At 44.7% G+C, this 18,304-nt stretch overlaps 1 protein-coding gene across 2 annotated transcripts in view; it reads right to left on the bottom strand.

The window, feature by feature from the left end:
- The window catches only part of LOC124615719, a 331,203-nt gene that overhangs the window by 130,965 nt on the left and 181,934 nt on the right, over positions 1–18,304 (bottom strand). For both annotated transcript variants that reach the window (XR_006979809.1, XM_047143783.1), the window contains one exon: positions 9,326–9,359. Coding sequence is in view for 1 of the 2 variants with exons in the window: in XM_047143783.1 (XP_046999739.1) it covers positions 9,326–9,359 (34 nt within the window). In the remaining variant the exon portion in view is untranslated. The remainder of the gene's footprint in view (positions 1–9,325; positions 9,360–18,304) is intronic.

Raw genomic sequence — 18,304 nt, 5'->3', positions numbered from 1 at the left:
GGACCGTAGCCCAGCTTCATGGAGACGGTTGCGAATGGTCCTCGCCGATACCCCAGGAGCAACAGTGTCCCTAATTTGCTGGGAAGTGGCGGCGCGGTCCCCTATGGCACTGCGTAGGATCCTACGGTCTTGGCGTGCATCCGTGCGTCGCTGCGGTCCGGTCCCAGGTCGACGGGCACGTGCACCTTCCGCCGACCACTGGCGACAACATCGATGTACTGTGGAGACCTCACGCCCCACGTGTTGAGCAATTCGGCGGTACGTCCACCCGGCCTCCCGCATGCCCACTATACGCACTCGCTCAAAGTCTGTCAACTGCACATACGGTTCACGTCCACGCTGTCGCGGCATGCTACCAGTGTTAAAGACTGCGATGGAGCTCCGTATGCCACGGCAAACTGGCTGACACTGACGGCGGCGGTGCACAAATGCTGCGCAGCTAGCGCCATTCGACGGCCAACACCGCGGTTCCTGGTGTGTCCGCTGTGCCGTGCGTGTGATCATTGCTTGTACAGCCCTCTCGCAGTGTCCGCAGCAAGTATGGTGGGTCTGACACACCGGTGTCAATGTGTTCTTTTTTCCATTTCCAGGAGTGTAGTTGTGTCGGCCTAAGGTGAACTCTGACAGTTACAGTGGGTTGCACGGATCAGCTTTGTGGGCCTGCTTCAACCAGTAACATAACACGATTTTGTTCAAAATGTTCAAATGTGTATGAATTCCCAAGGGATGAAACTGCTGAGGTCACGATTTTGTAACCGACTCTATGAGAACGCCTCATTGTTGTCACAGCTCTGTAGACGGCTCCTGTTTGCGCCTGCAGATGGTAGCACTTCATTGTTGAAAACTGGCAACAGCACTGCGAGCTGTCGATTACAGGTATCTCTGTGTGCTTTTAGTTTACTTCTTTAGTTAGCCCTGCTGGGATAGACAGGGTGTGCGGATACAGGAGGAGCTGGCCGTAGTTCGTGAACAGCTGAATGCACTTTCGACTACAACCAGCCTCGGGGACCAGAGTTGGGAATAACGTGGGACGCCTCAGGCGTCGCTTTGTGTCGCCCTCGGGCTCTGTAGCCGAGGCACCCGCAAGCTGAGTGGCTGGTGATAACGCGTTCACATCGCGCGAGGCGCATTCACCCTGTGAGTGGGCAGGTGACCGCTCCTCCAGCAGGTTCCCAGCACCTCCTACGCTAGGCACTTTATACAGACCCTTAGCGTAATAGTGTCCAGGGCCGGAAAGAAAGCCAATGTGTACCCGATATGTCTGCTGGCGGGAGGGGCTCATCCGAAAGATGGAGGAGGCCTTGCATGCGGCTATCGAGCGTGCTGGGTGCTGTCGTCTGCAAGGTGTCTCACACGTCGGCATCAGTGATGCCCATCGCTTGGGTCTGAGGCCATCCTCAGTTCATATGGGCGACTGGCGGAAGGGGTGAAACATTGCAAGTAGGGTGCAAGTAGACCCCTTGATAGGTCAGGGATGGTCTAAACAAGGTAAGCAGCCACTCGAGTAGCAGAGACCTCGTGGAATGTAATTTTTTTTTTCTATTTTTGGTAGGAGGTAGTCTGAGGTACTCTGATGAACATTAGCCAGTCGACACGCTGAATGTGAAATCAGACCACGTTAAGAATAAAGATACTGCGACTGCCAAAATTTTATCAGTAAATTGGCAAAGTATCCGTAACAAGGTTCCCAAATTTACAGCCCTCCTGAAAATTTGTTGGTCTCAAATTATTCTCCTGTATTGATGACAGTAGTGACGTCTAGAAAGTTAATGATTGTGATTTATATTTCCATGATTTGTTATTGTAAAGTCTGTCCTATTTGGGTTTATTCCATTACGCAAAGAGTTGCCATGCGCCCGAGTTTCCCCTGATTTGTCCTAGTTTGAGGGCGTCCTCAGGGGTTTCCATACAACTGTCAGGGGGAAACTTTTTTGTGTCTGCAGAAATTATATTGATTGGGAATAAATACATTTTAACAAATCGCAATTAAAATGCACTAAATGAGGACTGTGACGTAGGTAGTTTCATTAGATTTATGTTAGAAAGCCATCGGCGGGCAGTCTTAGACGCTCTAGTTCACACACATTTTCCACTCTTCTTTACTGAGAGAAACGAGAAGCCGCAGACAACCTACGATCGCTTGCTGCTCAGAGTCCTGCCTCGCCGTCGACCAACTTGTCGTCGACAGACTTTGTGTATGTCCGTGAAAATAATGCGAACTGACCCAAATGTCCGGGATTTTCTAAGTCCTTGTCGGGACTCGGCAATTAAAGTGATGGTAGGTTTAATTACGCACAACAATATCTTTTCAAGAATTGCTAGACAGTGCGCTATTAATCCGAAACCGCGGCAAAAATAGATGATTAGTGACACAAGGGGCAAATAAGTATTTTTGTCACGTACTATTATTTCACCAAGTACTCACTGCGAAATCTGAAGGCAGAGTTAGTTCATACTCTGTGCCCCCTGTGCGTTTAAGATATGTACTAAGATACTTCGAAGAGATGAAGTGATTTAACTGAGACATGTTGTTGTCCTTGTTGTCGTTATGGCCTTCAGTCCGAAGATTGGTTTTATGAGCTCTCCATGTTACTCTGTCCGACCAAGCCTCTGCATCTCCATATAAAAACGGTTCAAATGGCTCTGAGCACTATGGGACTTAACTTCTGAGGTCATCAGTCCCCTACAACTTAGAACTACTTAAACCTAACTAACCTAAGGACATCACACACATCCATGCCCGAGGCAGGATTCGAATCTGCGACCGTAGCGGTCGCGCGGTTCCAGACTATAGCGCCAAGAACCGCTCGGCCACTTCGGCCGGCCATCTCCATATAAGCAATGCAACGTACATCCTTCTAAATCTACTTCCTGTATTCACCTCTTGGTCTCCCTCTACGATTTTAACCTCCCGCACTTCCCCCCAGTACTACACTGGTGAACCCTTGATGTTCTAACATCCGATTCCTTCTTCTAGTCAGGTTGCGCCACAAATTTATTTTCTCTCTAATTCGATTCATTACCTCCTCATAAGTTACATGATCTACCCACCTAATTTTCAGCATTCTTCTGTAGCACCGCATTTCCAGACTTTCTATTCTCTTTTTGTCCAAGCTATTTATCGTCCATGTTGCACGTCCATACATGGCTACACTCCATACAAATACTTTCAGAAAAGATACTCGATGTTAACAAATTTCTCTTCTTCAGAAACACCTTTCTTGACGTTGCCAGTCTACATTTTATATCCTCCCCACATCGGCCATCATCAGTTATTTTGCCGCCCTAATAGTAAAACTCACCTACTACTTTAAGTGCCTCGCTTCCCATTCTAATACCCTCAGCTTCACCTGATTTAATTCGACTACTTTCCATTTTCCTCGTTTTGATTTTGTTTATGTTCATGTTATATCCTCCTTCCAAGACGCCGCCCTTTCCGTTCAAATGCTCTTCCAAGTCCTCTGCAGTCTCTGACAGAACTACAGTGTTATCAGTAGACCTCAAAGTTTTTGTTTCTTCTCCCTACTCCCTACTCCAAAATTTTCTTTGGTTTCCTTCAGTGCTTGCTCAACGTATAGTTTGAATAACATCAAGGGTAGGCTACAACCCTCTCTCACACCCTTCTCAACCATTGCTTCCCTTTTATGCCCCTCGATTCTTATAACGGGTCTGGTTTCTGTACAAGTTGTAAGTAGCCTTTCGCTCCCTGTGTTTTACCCCTGCTACCTTCAGAATTTCAAAAAGAGTACTCCAGTCAAGATTGTCAAAACGTTTGTTTAAGTCTACTTATACTACAAACGTAGGTTTGCATTTCCTTAACTTATCTTCTAAGATAAGTCGTAGGGTCAGTACTGCGCCGTGTGTTTCTACATTTGACCGGAATCCAAACTGATCTTCCCCGACATCAGCTTCTACACGTTTTTTCCATTCGTCGATAAGGAATTCGTTTTAGTACTTCGCAATCATAATAGTTCGGTAATATTCACACCTCTCAGCACCTGTTTTCTATGGAATTGGAAAATACAATCTTCCTGAAGTCTTACGCTATTTCAGCTCTCTCATTTCTTCCACAGCAGATGGAAGAATTTTGTCTTGGCTAGCTCTCCCAAAGGTATTAGCAGTTCTGACAATATCGTCTACTCCCTGGGCTTTGTTTCGACATAGGTCTTTCAGTGTTCTGTGAAATTCTTCTCGCAGTATCATATCTCCCATCTCATCTTCTTCCTCAAATACACCTCCCTTGTATAGACCTCCTGTATACTCCTTCCATCTTTCAGCTTCCCTTTCTTTGCTTAGGACTGGTTTTCTGTCAGATCTTTATATTCACACAGCTGCTTCTATTTCCTTAAAATGTCTCTTCAGTTTTACTTTCCCCTAGTGATATATGCTTCTAATCCTTACATTTGTCCTCTGGCCATTCCGGTTTACCCATTTTGCACTTCCTGTCAATCTCATTTTTAGACACTTGCATTCCTTTTCCCCTCCTTCATATGCTGCATTTTTATATTTTCTCTTTTCTCCAATGAAGCTCAATTATCCAAGGATTTCTACTAGGACTTGCCTTTTTATCTGATCCTCTGCCATCTTCACTATTTCGCCTCTCGAAGCTACCAATTCGTCTTCTCCGATATTTCTTTCCCCTGTTCTTGTGAATCGCTCCCTAATGCTTCCTCAAACTCTCAAAAACCTATGGTTCTTTCAGTTTATCCTGGTCCCATCTCCTTAAATTCCTACTTTTTGCACCTTCTTCAGTTTTAATCTACTGTTCGTAAAAATATATTGTCGTCAGATTCCAGATCTGCCCCTGGAAATATCTTAGAATTTAAAACCGTGCTCTGAAACCTCAGTCTTACCTTCATATAATCAGTCTGAAACCTTCCGGTGTCTCCTGGTCTCTTCCACGTATACAACCTTCTTTGATAATTCTTAAGGCAAGTGTTAGCCATGACTAAATTATGCTCTTTGCAAAATTCGTTCAGGCAGCTTCCTCTTTCATTCGATTCCCCCATTTCATATTCACCTACTATTTTTCCTTCTCTTCATTTTTCAACTATCTAATTCCTTTCCCCCATCAAAATTAAAGTTTCGCCTCCCTTAACTTTCTGAGTATTTTTTTTTACCTCATAATATGGTGGGTGTGGGCTTCGAGTCTATCTTGAACACGATAACGGGTTCACTATGCACATCATAGTAGCTTACTCGCATTCATATTTTCTTATTATTAAATCTACTCCCGTGTATCACCCATTTGATTTTGTATTTATAATCGTGTATTCGCCTGACCAGGTGTACTGCGTCTCCTGCCACTGTACTTCACTGATTTCCATTATATCTAACTTCAACCCATGGATTTTCGTTTCCAAATTCTCTAACCTACCTGCGTCCGCAGCTCGTGGTCGCGCGGTAGCGTTCTCGCTTCCCGCGCCCGGGTTCCCGGGTTCGATTCCCGGCGGGGTCAGGGATTTTCTCTGCCTCGTGATGACTGGGTGCTGTGTGCTGTCCTTAGGTTAGTTAGGTTTAAGTAGTTCTAAGTTCAAGGGGACTGATGACCATAGATATTAAGTCCCATAGTGCTCAGAGCCAGTAACCTACCTGCCCGAGTAATGGATCTGACATTCAACACTGTGATCCGTAGAGCGCCAGTTTTATTTCTCCTGATGACGACATCCTCCTGAGTAGACCCAGCCCGGAGATCCGAATGGAGCACTATTCTACCTCCGAAATATTTTACCCAAGAGGATGCCATCATTTAACCATACAGTCAAGTTGCATGCCCTCGGTAAAAAATCCTCTTGCTTTCACCCATTCGTAGTACCAGCAGAGCAAGTCCGATTCAAATGGTTCAAATGGCTCTGAGCACTATGGGACTCAACTGCTGAGGTCATTAGTCCCCTAGAACTTAGAACTAGTTAAACCTAACTAACCTAAGGACATCACAAACATCCATGCCCGAGGCAGGATTCGAACCTGCGACCGTAGCGGTCTTGCGGTTCCAGACTGCAGCGCCTTTAACCGCACGGCCACTTCGGCCGGCTAAGTCCGATTCGGTTGATGTTACAAGGCCAGATCAGTCAATCATTCACTCTGTTGCCGCTGTATCTACTGAAAAGGCTACTGTCCTTTTTCAGGAACCGCACGTTTGTCAGGTCTCTAAACAGATACCTCTTTGTTGTGGCTGCAACTACGGTACGGCTATCTGCATCGCTGAGGCATGCAAGCCACCACACCAAAGGCAAGGTCCGCGGTTCATGGAGAGCAAGACAAAAATAATTTGGGACCTGGAAGATCACGTATTGACCGTGTTTTCTCTATAAGCCAGATACTCTAAAAACACTGCGAATTTAATCCCCAACGTGGACTTTTAAAAGGTGTTAGAAAGGGTGGTGAGAACTAAGACGTGAAATATTAGTAGACTATAGCATTCCTCGGCATTCAATAACGTCAGTTCAGAGTCTGTATGAGGTACGGCATCGCTCACCATTAGTGCCGGAACGAGAAGAATTACAGGAGGAGTAAGACGAGGGTGTCCTGCTTGGCACACAGTATTTAAAATACACAGAAATGACACTGTCAGTAGGTGCCAAAAGAAAATGGGAGGTTCATACCCACCGAGATGTACGGTATGTAACTCCCTGCATTTTGTTTTGTTTTGTTATGTGAAGTGGCAGATACTGAAGACAACTTTCAACGAGCTTTATTGTTCTTACATATAACGATAAAACAATATAATTTAATCATATCCATAAAGGAAAGTAAATATATGGCGATCTGGTTAGAAAAGAACAGATTAGAGTTAAATCATAATCGAAAATATCGTACTAGCACAACTCCATGTACTCAGTTACCTGCTCTGCGATATCTCTTAACCGCACGACAATGATCCTGAAAAGCAACCATAAAGGTGCTTACAAAGGTTAGGTAAGATTAAGAGAACGCTCCTGAACAAAACCAGGAAAGAGACAATGCTTCTATAACACTATGACTGTACCTTTACTGCTCTGTGGAACCGAAACATAGATTTTTACGACCAAACAATTATAGAGAATTGAAGCGGCAGAAATAACACTATTACGAACTTTGGCAGAATATAAATTACAAAATCGTAAGAGGAAGAGGGACGTAAGGGTGGAGCTCGATGTTATAAGAAGAGTATAGAAACGAATGGCATGACCATCTACTATGTATGGATAAAAGCTGAATATCAAGGAAAACCTATGACCACAGATAAAACAGTAAGACGGAGGATAGGACGACCAGGAAGAAGATAATGTGATCAGCTTTAAAGTGCTTGGTTTCGGAACAGACAAAGATGTCTAAGAAATTCTGTTACTCGCTCCTGTGAACGCGAACGCGTTATGCAGATCTTGGTATCTCTCGCGTCCATCTTGAAAATATAATCTAAAGATGCCTAAATAAGGCGAAACGCGTCGTTGAAAAATAAAATAAATAAAATTGCAACCAAGACTGTTTTTAACCAATAAAGATGTCTAACCCGGAAATGTACATGTACATGTAGACTGGCGTAACAGCCGTGGGTGAAGTGCTTAGCTAACTTCGACTTTTCATTTTCAAACACGTGTGTAATATTGCGTATTACAAGTCGTAATGGTCAAATCATTTTTCACAGACACAGGCCCTTTGACTGTTCAGAGATGTCACTAAACCCACTCAAAGATGTAAACAACCATGCATGAGCAGCGCCTATTAGACGGATGGGGTCCGACAGCCGATCAGTTCCAGTCGTTCCGTTAGGAAGGAGGTACACGGCTCATGTTGTCTGCAGTTCAACCATGCCTAGACGGTCAATACCGCGGTTAGATCGCGTCCGCATTGTTACTTTGTGCTAGGAAGGGCTCTCAACAAGGGAAGTGTCCAGGCGTCTCTGAGTGAACCAAACCGATGTTGTTCGGACATGGAGGAGATACAGAGAGACAGGAACTGTTTATAACATGTCTCGCTCAGGCCGTCCAAGGAATACTACTGCAGTGAATGACCGCTGCCTACGGATTATGGCTCAGAGGAACCCTGACAGCAACGCCACCATGTTGAATAATGCTTTCCGTGCAGGCACAGGACGTCGTGTTACGATTCAAACTGTGCGCAATAGGCTGCATGATGCGCAACTTCACTCCCGACGTTCATGGGGAGGTCCATCTTTGTAACCACGGCACCATACAGTGCGATACAGACGGGCCCAACAACATGCCGAATGGACCGCTCATTATTGGCATCACGTTCTCTTCACCAATGTGTGTCGCATATGCCTTCAACCAGACAATCGTCGGACACGTGTCTGGAGGCAACCAGGTGAGCCTGAAAGTCTTACACAGATTGTCCAGCGAGTACAGCAAGGTAGAGGTTCGCTGCAGTTTTAGCGTGGCATTGTGTGGGGCCGACGTACGCCGCTGGTGGTCATGGAAGGCGCCGTAACGACCCTACGATACGTGAATGCCGTCCTCCGACCGATAGTGCAACCAATCGGCAACATATTGGCGAGGCATTCGTCTTCATGGACGACAATTCGCGCCCCATTGTGCACATCTTGTAAATGACTTCCTTCAGGATAACAACATCAAATGGTTCAAATGGCTCTGAGAACTATGGGAGTTAACATCTGAGGTCATCAGTCGCCTAGAACTTAGAACTGCGTAAACCTAACCAACCTAAGGACATCACACACATCCATGCCCGAGGCAGGATTCGAACCTGCGACGGTAGCAGTCTCGTGGTTCCGGACTGAAGCGCCTAGAACCGCTCGGCACACCGGCCAGCGATAACAACATCGCTCGACTAGAGTGGCCAGTATGTTCTCCAGACATGAACGTTATCGAACATGCCTGGGATAGATTGAAAAGGGCTGTTTATGGACGACGTGACCCACCAAACACTCTGAGCTATCTACGCCGAATCGCCGTTGAGGAATGGGACAATCTGGACCAACAGTGCCTTGATGAACTTGTGGATTACCAGAGGTAACGGTGTGTACAACAATGTGGACCACCACCTCTGAAGGTCTCGCGGTGTGGTGGTAGAACATGCAGTGTGTAGTTTTCATGAGCAATAAATAGGGTGGAAATGATGTTTATGTTGATGTCTGTTCCAATTTTGTGTATAGGTTCCGGAACTCTCTGAACCGAGTTGGCGCAAAACTTGTTTTGATGTGTTAAACATGTGTTTGAAAATCACAAGTCGTCGAAATCGGCTAATCGCACGATTTAAATGAAGGTCATTTACATTATAGTCTACTAATGACCATGTTTTCTTTTCTTAAGAGTGATTTGTGTAGGTCTGGTGTTACGAGCTGCAGTGAATTGCACTCCCTTACCTGAGAGAGCTCGAAGAGCCGCGTATGGTCGTCACTGCAACAAAAAGAGAAAGAACCGTCAATAATTTGTTTAAGACAGCTGGAATCGCAATGTAAGATTACATAGTTTAACAATGGCTACTATTAATGTACAATTGTACAAAACAGAAACAGGTTTCAATGTTTTACTCTTCTTTGAAATGCTTACCAGCATTGTGTGTAACCCGCTGCCAGCAATGTTAAAGTCCATTAGTACTGTCACTTGTTGATAGTTGAAGTGGAGCAGTCTACTGCTCGACTGATCTCTAAAAAAACCTCTGAAGTGAATGCCGCGAAGCGTTCCCCACATCTTAGCAATCAAGCATAGGACCTAAGTCAGGAGAATACAGTGGCGGGTACAGCACCTCACCTCAGAGCCCCACCGATCGATCACGTCGTTCACAGCACGCGCTGCTTGCTGGCGAGCATTGTCATGCAAAATGATGGATGGGTTCAGCATAAACTGTCACCGCTTCTTTCTCGATGCTGGTCGCAGGTTGTGTACAAAACAAAAGTTGTATAGTATATGGAAAGTATGAACGGTAACAGCATGCTGTAGAACAACATCATCAGAGTCGTACAAGAGAATCATGACAACTTTCACATTGCTGCGGTCCTTTTTTTTCCATCTAACAGTGGCACTTGCTCCCAACACCCTCAATTATTTGTTGGATATACTCTAATCTGCCTTCCCTTACAGTTTTTGCCCTCTGCAGCTCCCTCTAATACCATGGAAGATATTCCCTGATGCTTTAACCCACTTTCTATCACCCTGCCACTTCTTACTGTTGGTGTTCTCCATATATCCCTTTCGTCGCCGATTCTACAGAGAACCCCATTTCTCATCTTATCTATCCACCTTGTTATCAACATCCTCGTACAGCACCACATCTAAAGCGCTCCGATACTCATCTGCTCCGGTTTTCCCACAGTTCATGATTCACTACCATTCAATAAGGTAACAAAAGTCTTGCGTTAGCGATATGCACATATACAGATGAGGGTAGTATCGCGTAGACAACGTATAAAAGGTGCGTTTGCGGAGCTGTCATTTGCACTCAGGTCAGGCATGTGAAAAGTTTTCCAGTGTGATCCAGGCCGCACGACTGGTATTAACAAACTTTGAACGCGGAATGGTAGTTGGAGCTAGACGCATGGGTCACTCCATTTCGGGAATCGTTAGGGAATTCAATATTTCGAGATCCACAGTGTCAAGAGTGTGCCGAGATTACCAAATATTAGGCATTACCTCTCATCACGGGTAACGTAGTGGCTGACGGCCTTCACTTAAACACCGAGAGCAGCGCCGTTTTGCGTAGAGTTGTCAGTACTAACTGAGAAGCAATACCACGTGAAATAACCACAGAAATCAATGTGGGACGTACGATGAATGTATTCATTACGACAGTGCGCCGAAATTTGGCAGCGGACGACCGACGCGAGTGCCTTTGCTAACAGCACGACATCGCTTGCAGTGCCTCTCCTAGGCTCGTGACCATAGCGGTTGTACTCTCTAGACGACTGGAAAACCGTGGCCTGGTCAGATGAGTATCGATTTTAGTTGGTAAGAGTTGATGATAGGGTTCGAATGTGGCGCAAAGCCCTAGAAGCCATGGAGCTAATTGTCGTCAAACGGCTGTGCAAGCTGGTTGTGGCTCCATAATGGTGTGGGCTGTGGTTACATGGAATGAACTGGGTCCTCTGGTCTAACTCAACCTGTCATTGACTAGATGGTTATGTTCGACTACATGTAGACCATTTGCAGCCAATCAGCGACTTCATGGTCCCAAACAACAATGTCATGTCAGTGGGCCACAATGTTTGCGATTGGTTTGAGGAAAATTCTGGACAATTCGGAGGAATTATTTGGCCACCCAGATCGCTGACATTTATGGGACATAATAGAGATGCCAGTTAGTGCACAACATCCTGCACCGGCAACACTTTCGCAGTTACGGACGCTTATAGATGCAGCATGAATTAGTTGTTCTGCAGGCGAGTGCCAGCGACTTGTCGAGTCCATGCCACGTCGAGTTCCTGCGCTCCTTTGGGCAAAAGGACGTCCGACATCAGATTAGGAGGTGTCCCATGACTTTTGTCACCACACTGTACAATGATGTGCTCCGAACGCACATTGACCGAAAGTTGTTCTTCAAATCAAGACGATGTTTGATACCAGTAGACTTCACTCGGTCATACTTCTCTGCCCTCTTTGCCTGTGCTGGTTTCATTTTTATGTCCTCGTCGCTTCGTCCGCCATAAATAATATTGCTTTCAATGTAGCAGAATTGCTTCATCTCATCTACTTCTTGGTCACCAATTTTAATGTTACCTTTATTGTTAATCTCATATCTGTTACTTACTAGTCACTTCTTTCGTTTTTCTTCGGTTTACTCTCAATCTATATTCCGCATCCATGTACTGTACGTTCAGTTCTACAGGTACTGTAATTCTTCATTTAGGATAGCAACGTCATCAGCGAATCTTATCACTGTTATCCTTTCACCCTCAATTTTAATTCCACTACCCATTCTCCTTTTTTTTTTTTTTTTTTTTTTTGTGGTTGTTCTTCCATGTGTACATTTAAAGTAAGTGGCGAAACACTGTATACGTTTCTTACAACCTTTTTAATTCGAACATTTCATTCTTAGTCTTCTATTCTTATTGTTTCCTCTTGGTTTTTATATAACTTTTACATTTTCCGTATTTCCCTCTAGCTTATACATATTCCTGTAACACTTGTCGCAATTGTACACTGTCTAACGTTTTTCTTAGGTCGATAAATCCTATGAACGAGTCTCGATTCTTCTTTAGTCTTCCTTCCATTATCAAGCGAAATGTCAAAACTGCCTTTCTGGTGCTTTACCTTTCCTTAAGTTGCTCTAATCGTCATCTAATAGACCCTCAATTTTCTCTTCCACTTCAGTGTATTTTTCTTGACAGCAACTTGCATGCACGAGCTATTAAGTTGGCTGCACGATAATTTTCTCACTTACTTGCCCTTCATATCTTCGGGTTATGCAGACGAGATATTTCCGAAAGGCTGACGGTGTAACTCTGACATAGTCTACAAATCACCATGACTAGTTGCCACTTGCCCCAACGATTTTAAAAATTTCCAAGGCTTGATATCTAACCCTTTTGCCTTATTTGATCCAAATCTCAGTTAAACTCCATCTCTAATAATGGCTCTCCTATATTTTCCGTATTGACTTGCATTTCTCCTACCACATGATCTGACAGTTCCTCCCCCTTGTAGAAGAATTCAGTGTGCTCTTTCCACCTATCCGCTCTCTCCTCTGCGTTTAACAGTTTAATTCCTTTTTCACTGTTAAAGCTCATGCCTTTACTTTTAAATTCACAGAAACCTGTTTTAACTTTTCTATATCACGCTCTCCGACTACCATATCTTGTTCCATTTCTTTATATTTTTTCCTGCAACCAATTCGCTTTAGCATTCCTGCAATTTGTACTTTTTCATTCCATAGTGACTTATACTGCTGTATTTCTGTCTTTCTGAGCATTTTTGTACTTTCTTCTTTCATCGACCAGTTAATAGTATTCCACCTGTTACACATGGTTTCTTCGCAGTTAACTTCGTTAGACCTATACTCTGTATGTCAGCATTTGTCATTGCTCTTCTTAAATATGACCATTAGTTTCCAACTGTACCGCCTACTGAGGTATTCACTATCGCAGTATCTACTGGCTTAGAGAACGTCGTCGTTTCTCAGTAGGTAAGTAATATAGTGTCTCCTACGCGTTTATTGTGTTCCAAGGGGAACACGAGCAGCGTCGTATGGTAGCCATTTCTGCATTTGAGTCAGATAATGCCGAACTCAGCATGAAGTAGTTTTTCTTATGCTCAAGTGTGCCTTCAGAATGTAAAGTGCAGTCGTACACGCTAATACTGTCTGTCGAGCCAGCTCACGATCGTTTGGCATCGATCATAGTCCAGTAGCGTGGTAAGCGCAGACACGTCTTCACTGTAGAGAGGAGGACCTGGCCAGTGAATGTCTGCCAAAAGCTAAAAGCTTTTAGCCACGTTGCCATTGTCTTGCAAGGCAATGCAGACTCTCAGTAAGCCTTCCGAAGACCTCGATGAAACTGTCGTTCTGTAACTCTCCTGGCACATTCAGTCTTTATCGAATTCTATTTTTCTTGTTTCGAAAACATTATGAAATTTTTATGCAGCCAGTTACTTAAAATTCTGTGGAACTTAATTAGAAAAATGTTCAGCAGAGAGTTTCAACACTTAGTACCATTTTACATTATGTGCAATAGAATACCGACATAGTAAATTATACAAACACGTAAGATATGAGAGACATTTCCTAAATAATGCACAGGCTGGTATTACTGTGGATTGTTTGATGCAACAACAATGAAAATTACGTGATATGTTGTTAGGAACGTGAGGAACAAGCACGTGTTTTTGTTTTATCGCTATAAACTGTAACAAAGTTGGTGAGAGGTAAAAATGAACCCTGCAGGGGTCTCTGATACTATGACTATTAAGACCACAGGTCGTACACCAATATTGAAACTTCACGTGGCAAAAGCTCGACAGAAATCCACAGTGTGTTAAGTGGGGTTTGCAGCGAATTCACAGTGGATTGTAGTGTAGCTTCACGCAGGGTTAATCGTTTTTATGTGGTGATCATGTGAGCATGGACGATAATCCAAGAGCCGGAAGGGCAAAAACGTCGACACATGAACGAAGTGTAAAACTTGTAGCAGATGCTCTTGATGACCGCAGCGTGACTTGTAAGGAACACTCTGAAGTCACGGGAATTCCCCAACATCAGTATACAGTATTATGACCAATTATCTGAAGAAGAGAAAAATTTCTGCGGGATTGGTTCCGCTTTGTCTGGCGAAGAGAAGCAGAAACGCTTGGACATTGCAACCTTGCTCAAACAACGATCGACCGTGAAGGTTATGGATTCCTGTGTTGAATTGTCGCTGGTGATGAAACATGTATTAGAGATTTTTGAACTGTAGTTGAAATCACAGTCCAGTGAGTGGAGAGCTTCAGATTCTCCACTTCCAAAAAAATTTCGACGTGTTCAATCAAATGATGATTTTTGGTTATGATCACCAAGGAATCATCATGACAGATAGAGTCCCATGTGGAACAAGTGTCGCAGCAGTGTCTTATCGTAACTTCATGCAAAACCTGGACAGAGAAATTCAGAAAACCCCATCGCAGTTGCTTGAGGCTGGGACACTTGCTCTCTACGACAATGCACGCCCGCATATCGGCAATGTTGTAGGCCAAAAACTGCTCCTCGTCATCTTTCTCTGGAAGAACTTCCTGCCGCAGTTACCCGAGCCATTCCATAGGTGAACAGATATGGCGTATCATAGGGAAGCTGGGATACTATACTGAAGGACTACAAAAAGAGAGATAAAAAAATAAAGGTGTAAGTAAAAAAAATTGTGTGTAGTATTTATGGAATGCCCCTTGTAAGGAATTTCGTATGTACAGATTTAATTAGTGTGTACGTTTTGCCAGTATGCGGGCAGTATGTGTGGCATATGCGTGAGTAAGTGAACAAATGAACTTTTTGTCCAATCACAGGACCAGGTAGCAGGATTCAGCTTCGTCAGGTACAGGAGGTGGACTTGAGAGTCACATACTGCAGATCAGTGGTCTGCGAATATTTTTTGGAATGAAAAAACAAGCAGCGACATCAACCGAAAACATAACTTGAACTTGTACGAAGAAGGAACGCAGAACTAACACTGTAACAGTCATAAGGATCAACAGAATTTAGCAATGATGTTGATAATTCCGGAAAAGCGAAGAGAAACAAAATCAGGGCAACAGGTGCTCAGTAGAGCTGCGTAGTGCTGAAGTGATAAGCTGATAGAGGGGAGTGGGAAGCCCTGCTGGCCAGCGAGCTCTGCTTATCGTTTCCTCTTCCTCCTGAGCCTCGTTACCATCCTGTCTGCAGAAGACCTGCGACAAAATGGTTCAAATGGCTCTGAGCACTACTTCTGAGGTCATCAGTCCCTTAGAGCTTAGAACTACTTAAACCTAACTAACCTAAGGACATCACACACATTCGAACCTGCGACCGTAGCAGTCGCGGGGTTCCAGACTGTAGCGCCTAGAACCGCTCGGTCACACTGGCCGGCACATGCGACCACAGCCCGCTTAGTTTATTCACTTTCTCATCACACGAAGTGTCTACACTAACTAGGGATGTGCGGTGTTGGCATACCATCGTTGTTGATTTTGATTTCAACACCTACGCAAAAGCATCGATAGTCGATAATAATCGACATCAAGACACATACACTACTGGCCATTAAAATTGCTACACCACGAAGATGACGTGCTACAGACCCGAAATTTAACCGACAGGAAGAAGATGCTGTGATATGCAAATGATTAGCTTTTCAGAGCATCACACAAGGTTGGCGCCGGTGGCGACACCTACAACGTGCTGACACACAAACAGCAGTTCACCGGTGTTGCCTGGTGAAACGTTGTTGTGATGCCTAGTGTAAGGAGGACAAATGCGTACCATCACGTTTCCGACTTTGACAGAGGTCGGATTATAGCCTATCGCGATTGCGGTTTATCGTATCGCGGCATTGCTGCTCGCGTTGGTCGAGATCAAATGACTGTTAGCAGAATATGGAATCCTTGGGTTCAGGAGGGTAATACGGAACGCCATGCTGGATCCCGACGGTGTCATAGCACTAGCAGTTGAAATGACAGGCATCTTATCCGCATGGCTGTAACGGATCGTGCAGCCACCTATAGATCCCTGAGTCAACAGATGGGGACGTTTGCAAGACAACAACCATCTGCACGAACAGTTCGGCGACGTTTGCAGCAGCAGGGACTATGAGGTCGGAAACCATGGCTGCGGTTACCCTTGACGCTGCATCACGGACAGGAGTGCTTGTGGTGCTGTACTCAATGACGAACCTGGGTGCACGAATGGCAAAACGTCATTTTTTCGGAGGAATCCATGTTCTGTTTACAGCATTATGATGGTCGCATCCGTGTTTGGCGACATCGTGGTGAACGCACACTGGAAGCGTATATTCGTCATCGCCATACTGGCGTATCACCCGGCAGGATGGTATGGGGTGCCATTGGCTACACATCTCGGTCACCTTTTGTTCGCATTGACGGCACTTTGAACAGTGGACGTTACATTTCAGATGTGTTACGATCCGTGGCTCTACCCTTCATTCGATCCCTGCGAAACCCTACATTTCAGCAGGCTAATGCACGACCGTATGTTGCAGGTCCTGCAGGGGCCTTTCTGCATACAGAAAATGTTATACTGCTGCCCTGGCCAGCACATTCTCCAGATCTCTCACCAATTGAAAAGGTCTGGTCAATGGTGGCTGAGCAACTGGCTCGTCACAATACGCCAGTCACTACACTTGATGAACTGTGGTATCGTGTTGAAGCTGCATGGGCAGCTGTACCTGTACACGCCATCGAAGCTCTGTTTGACTCAATGCCCAGGCGTATCAAGGTCGTTATTACGGCCAGAGGTGGTTGTTCTGGGTACTGATTTCTCGGGATCTATGCACCCAAATTGCGTGAAAATGTAATCAGATGTCAGTTTAGTATAATATATTTGTCCAATGAATACCCGTTTATCATCTGCATTTCTTCTTGGTGTAGCAATTTTAATGGCCAGTAGTGTATGTTAGTTAACATTGACATTAAGTGATTACTTTAGAGGATACGACATTGCCGTGTCTATTCCTGTGTTATTCGGAAACACGGTGCGCTGTTCCTTCGTACAGGCATGGATGCCTAAAGGAACGTTGGATCGTATTTCAGAATAACACAGGCACTACCATATCGTCCATTTCCACCGACTGCAGGCAAGCTTTTTTCAGCTAAGTGTCTCCCCTGTACGCGAACATACACATCAATATACGAGTGCAGGCTGTAGACACATGGTTGGCGACGTATGGAAGTTTGGGTCTGGACCACACAGCTGGTGATAAGTGGGAAATACGGGTTCGAGCCCCGGTCCGGCAGAAATTTTCACTTTCTTCATTCCATTATACATGTGATTGTTGTCCATATTTGCAGCAGCGAATTTATTTAATGTACTTTCGAAGATTCCTTTTAACGTAACATACAAATACACTGCCTATTTGGTGTGATGAATGGTAGCTAGCTCTAAATACAGAAAAATTTAAGTTAATGCGGATGAGTAGAACAAACAAACCCGTTCGGATACAATATTAGTTGTGTCTCGTTTGACACAGTCATGTCGTTTAAATATCTGGGCGTAAAGTTCCAAAGCAATATGAAATGGAACGGGCATGTGAGGACTGCTGTAGAAAAGGCAAATGGTCGATTTATGTCCATTGGGAGAATTCTAGGAAAGTTCATCTGTAAAGGAGGCCGCGTACAGAATGCTAGTGCGACCTGTTTTTGAGAACTGCTACAGTGTTTGGGATCCGTGCCAGGTCGGATTAAAGGAAGACATCCAAGCAATTCAGAAGCGGGCTGCTAGATTTGTCAATGCTAGCTTCGAACAACACGCAAATGTTAGGGAGGTGCTTCGAGAACTCAAATGGGAATCCCTGGAGGGAAGGTGAGGTGGATTGCCACGCGCCGTGAGGTCGATTGCTGAGTATCGATGTAGATGTAGATGACATAAAAAAGTAACGGACCCAGAAAGGGAGGAGTGAACGAAACGTCACTTCACAGCTTGTGAAGGTCTGTGGTATTATTTCAGTGTCTACAAAATCCACTCAAATTTACAAAGAATTGGCACTATGAGCCCAGTTATCAGTATTACGTTGGACCCACTGTGGCCTGGACGCATGTACTGATTAGGTTGGGAAGGGTCTCACGAAACCATTGAATCGTATCCTGAGGCATGCTGGAACACAAATGTTGTAACTGGTACTTGATCCCTTGGATACTGGTATTGAGCTAGTACTACACCATTCTCCGATGGT

The sequence above is a fragment of the Schistocerca americana genome, chromosome 5, assembly GCF_021461395.2.
Source record: "Schistocerca americana isolate TAMUIC-IGC-003095 chromosome 5, iqSchAmer2.1, whole genome shotgun sequence".
Classification (NCBI taxonomy): Eukaryota; Metazoa; Arthropoda; class Insecta; order Orthoptera; family Acrididae; genus Schistocerca; species Schistocerca americana.
The sequence above is the reverse complement of the archived record's forward strand: the minus strand, read 5'-3'. Positions and strand labels throughout refer to the sequence as shown.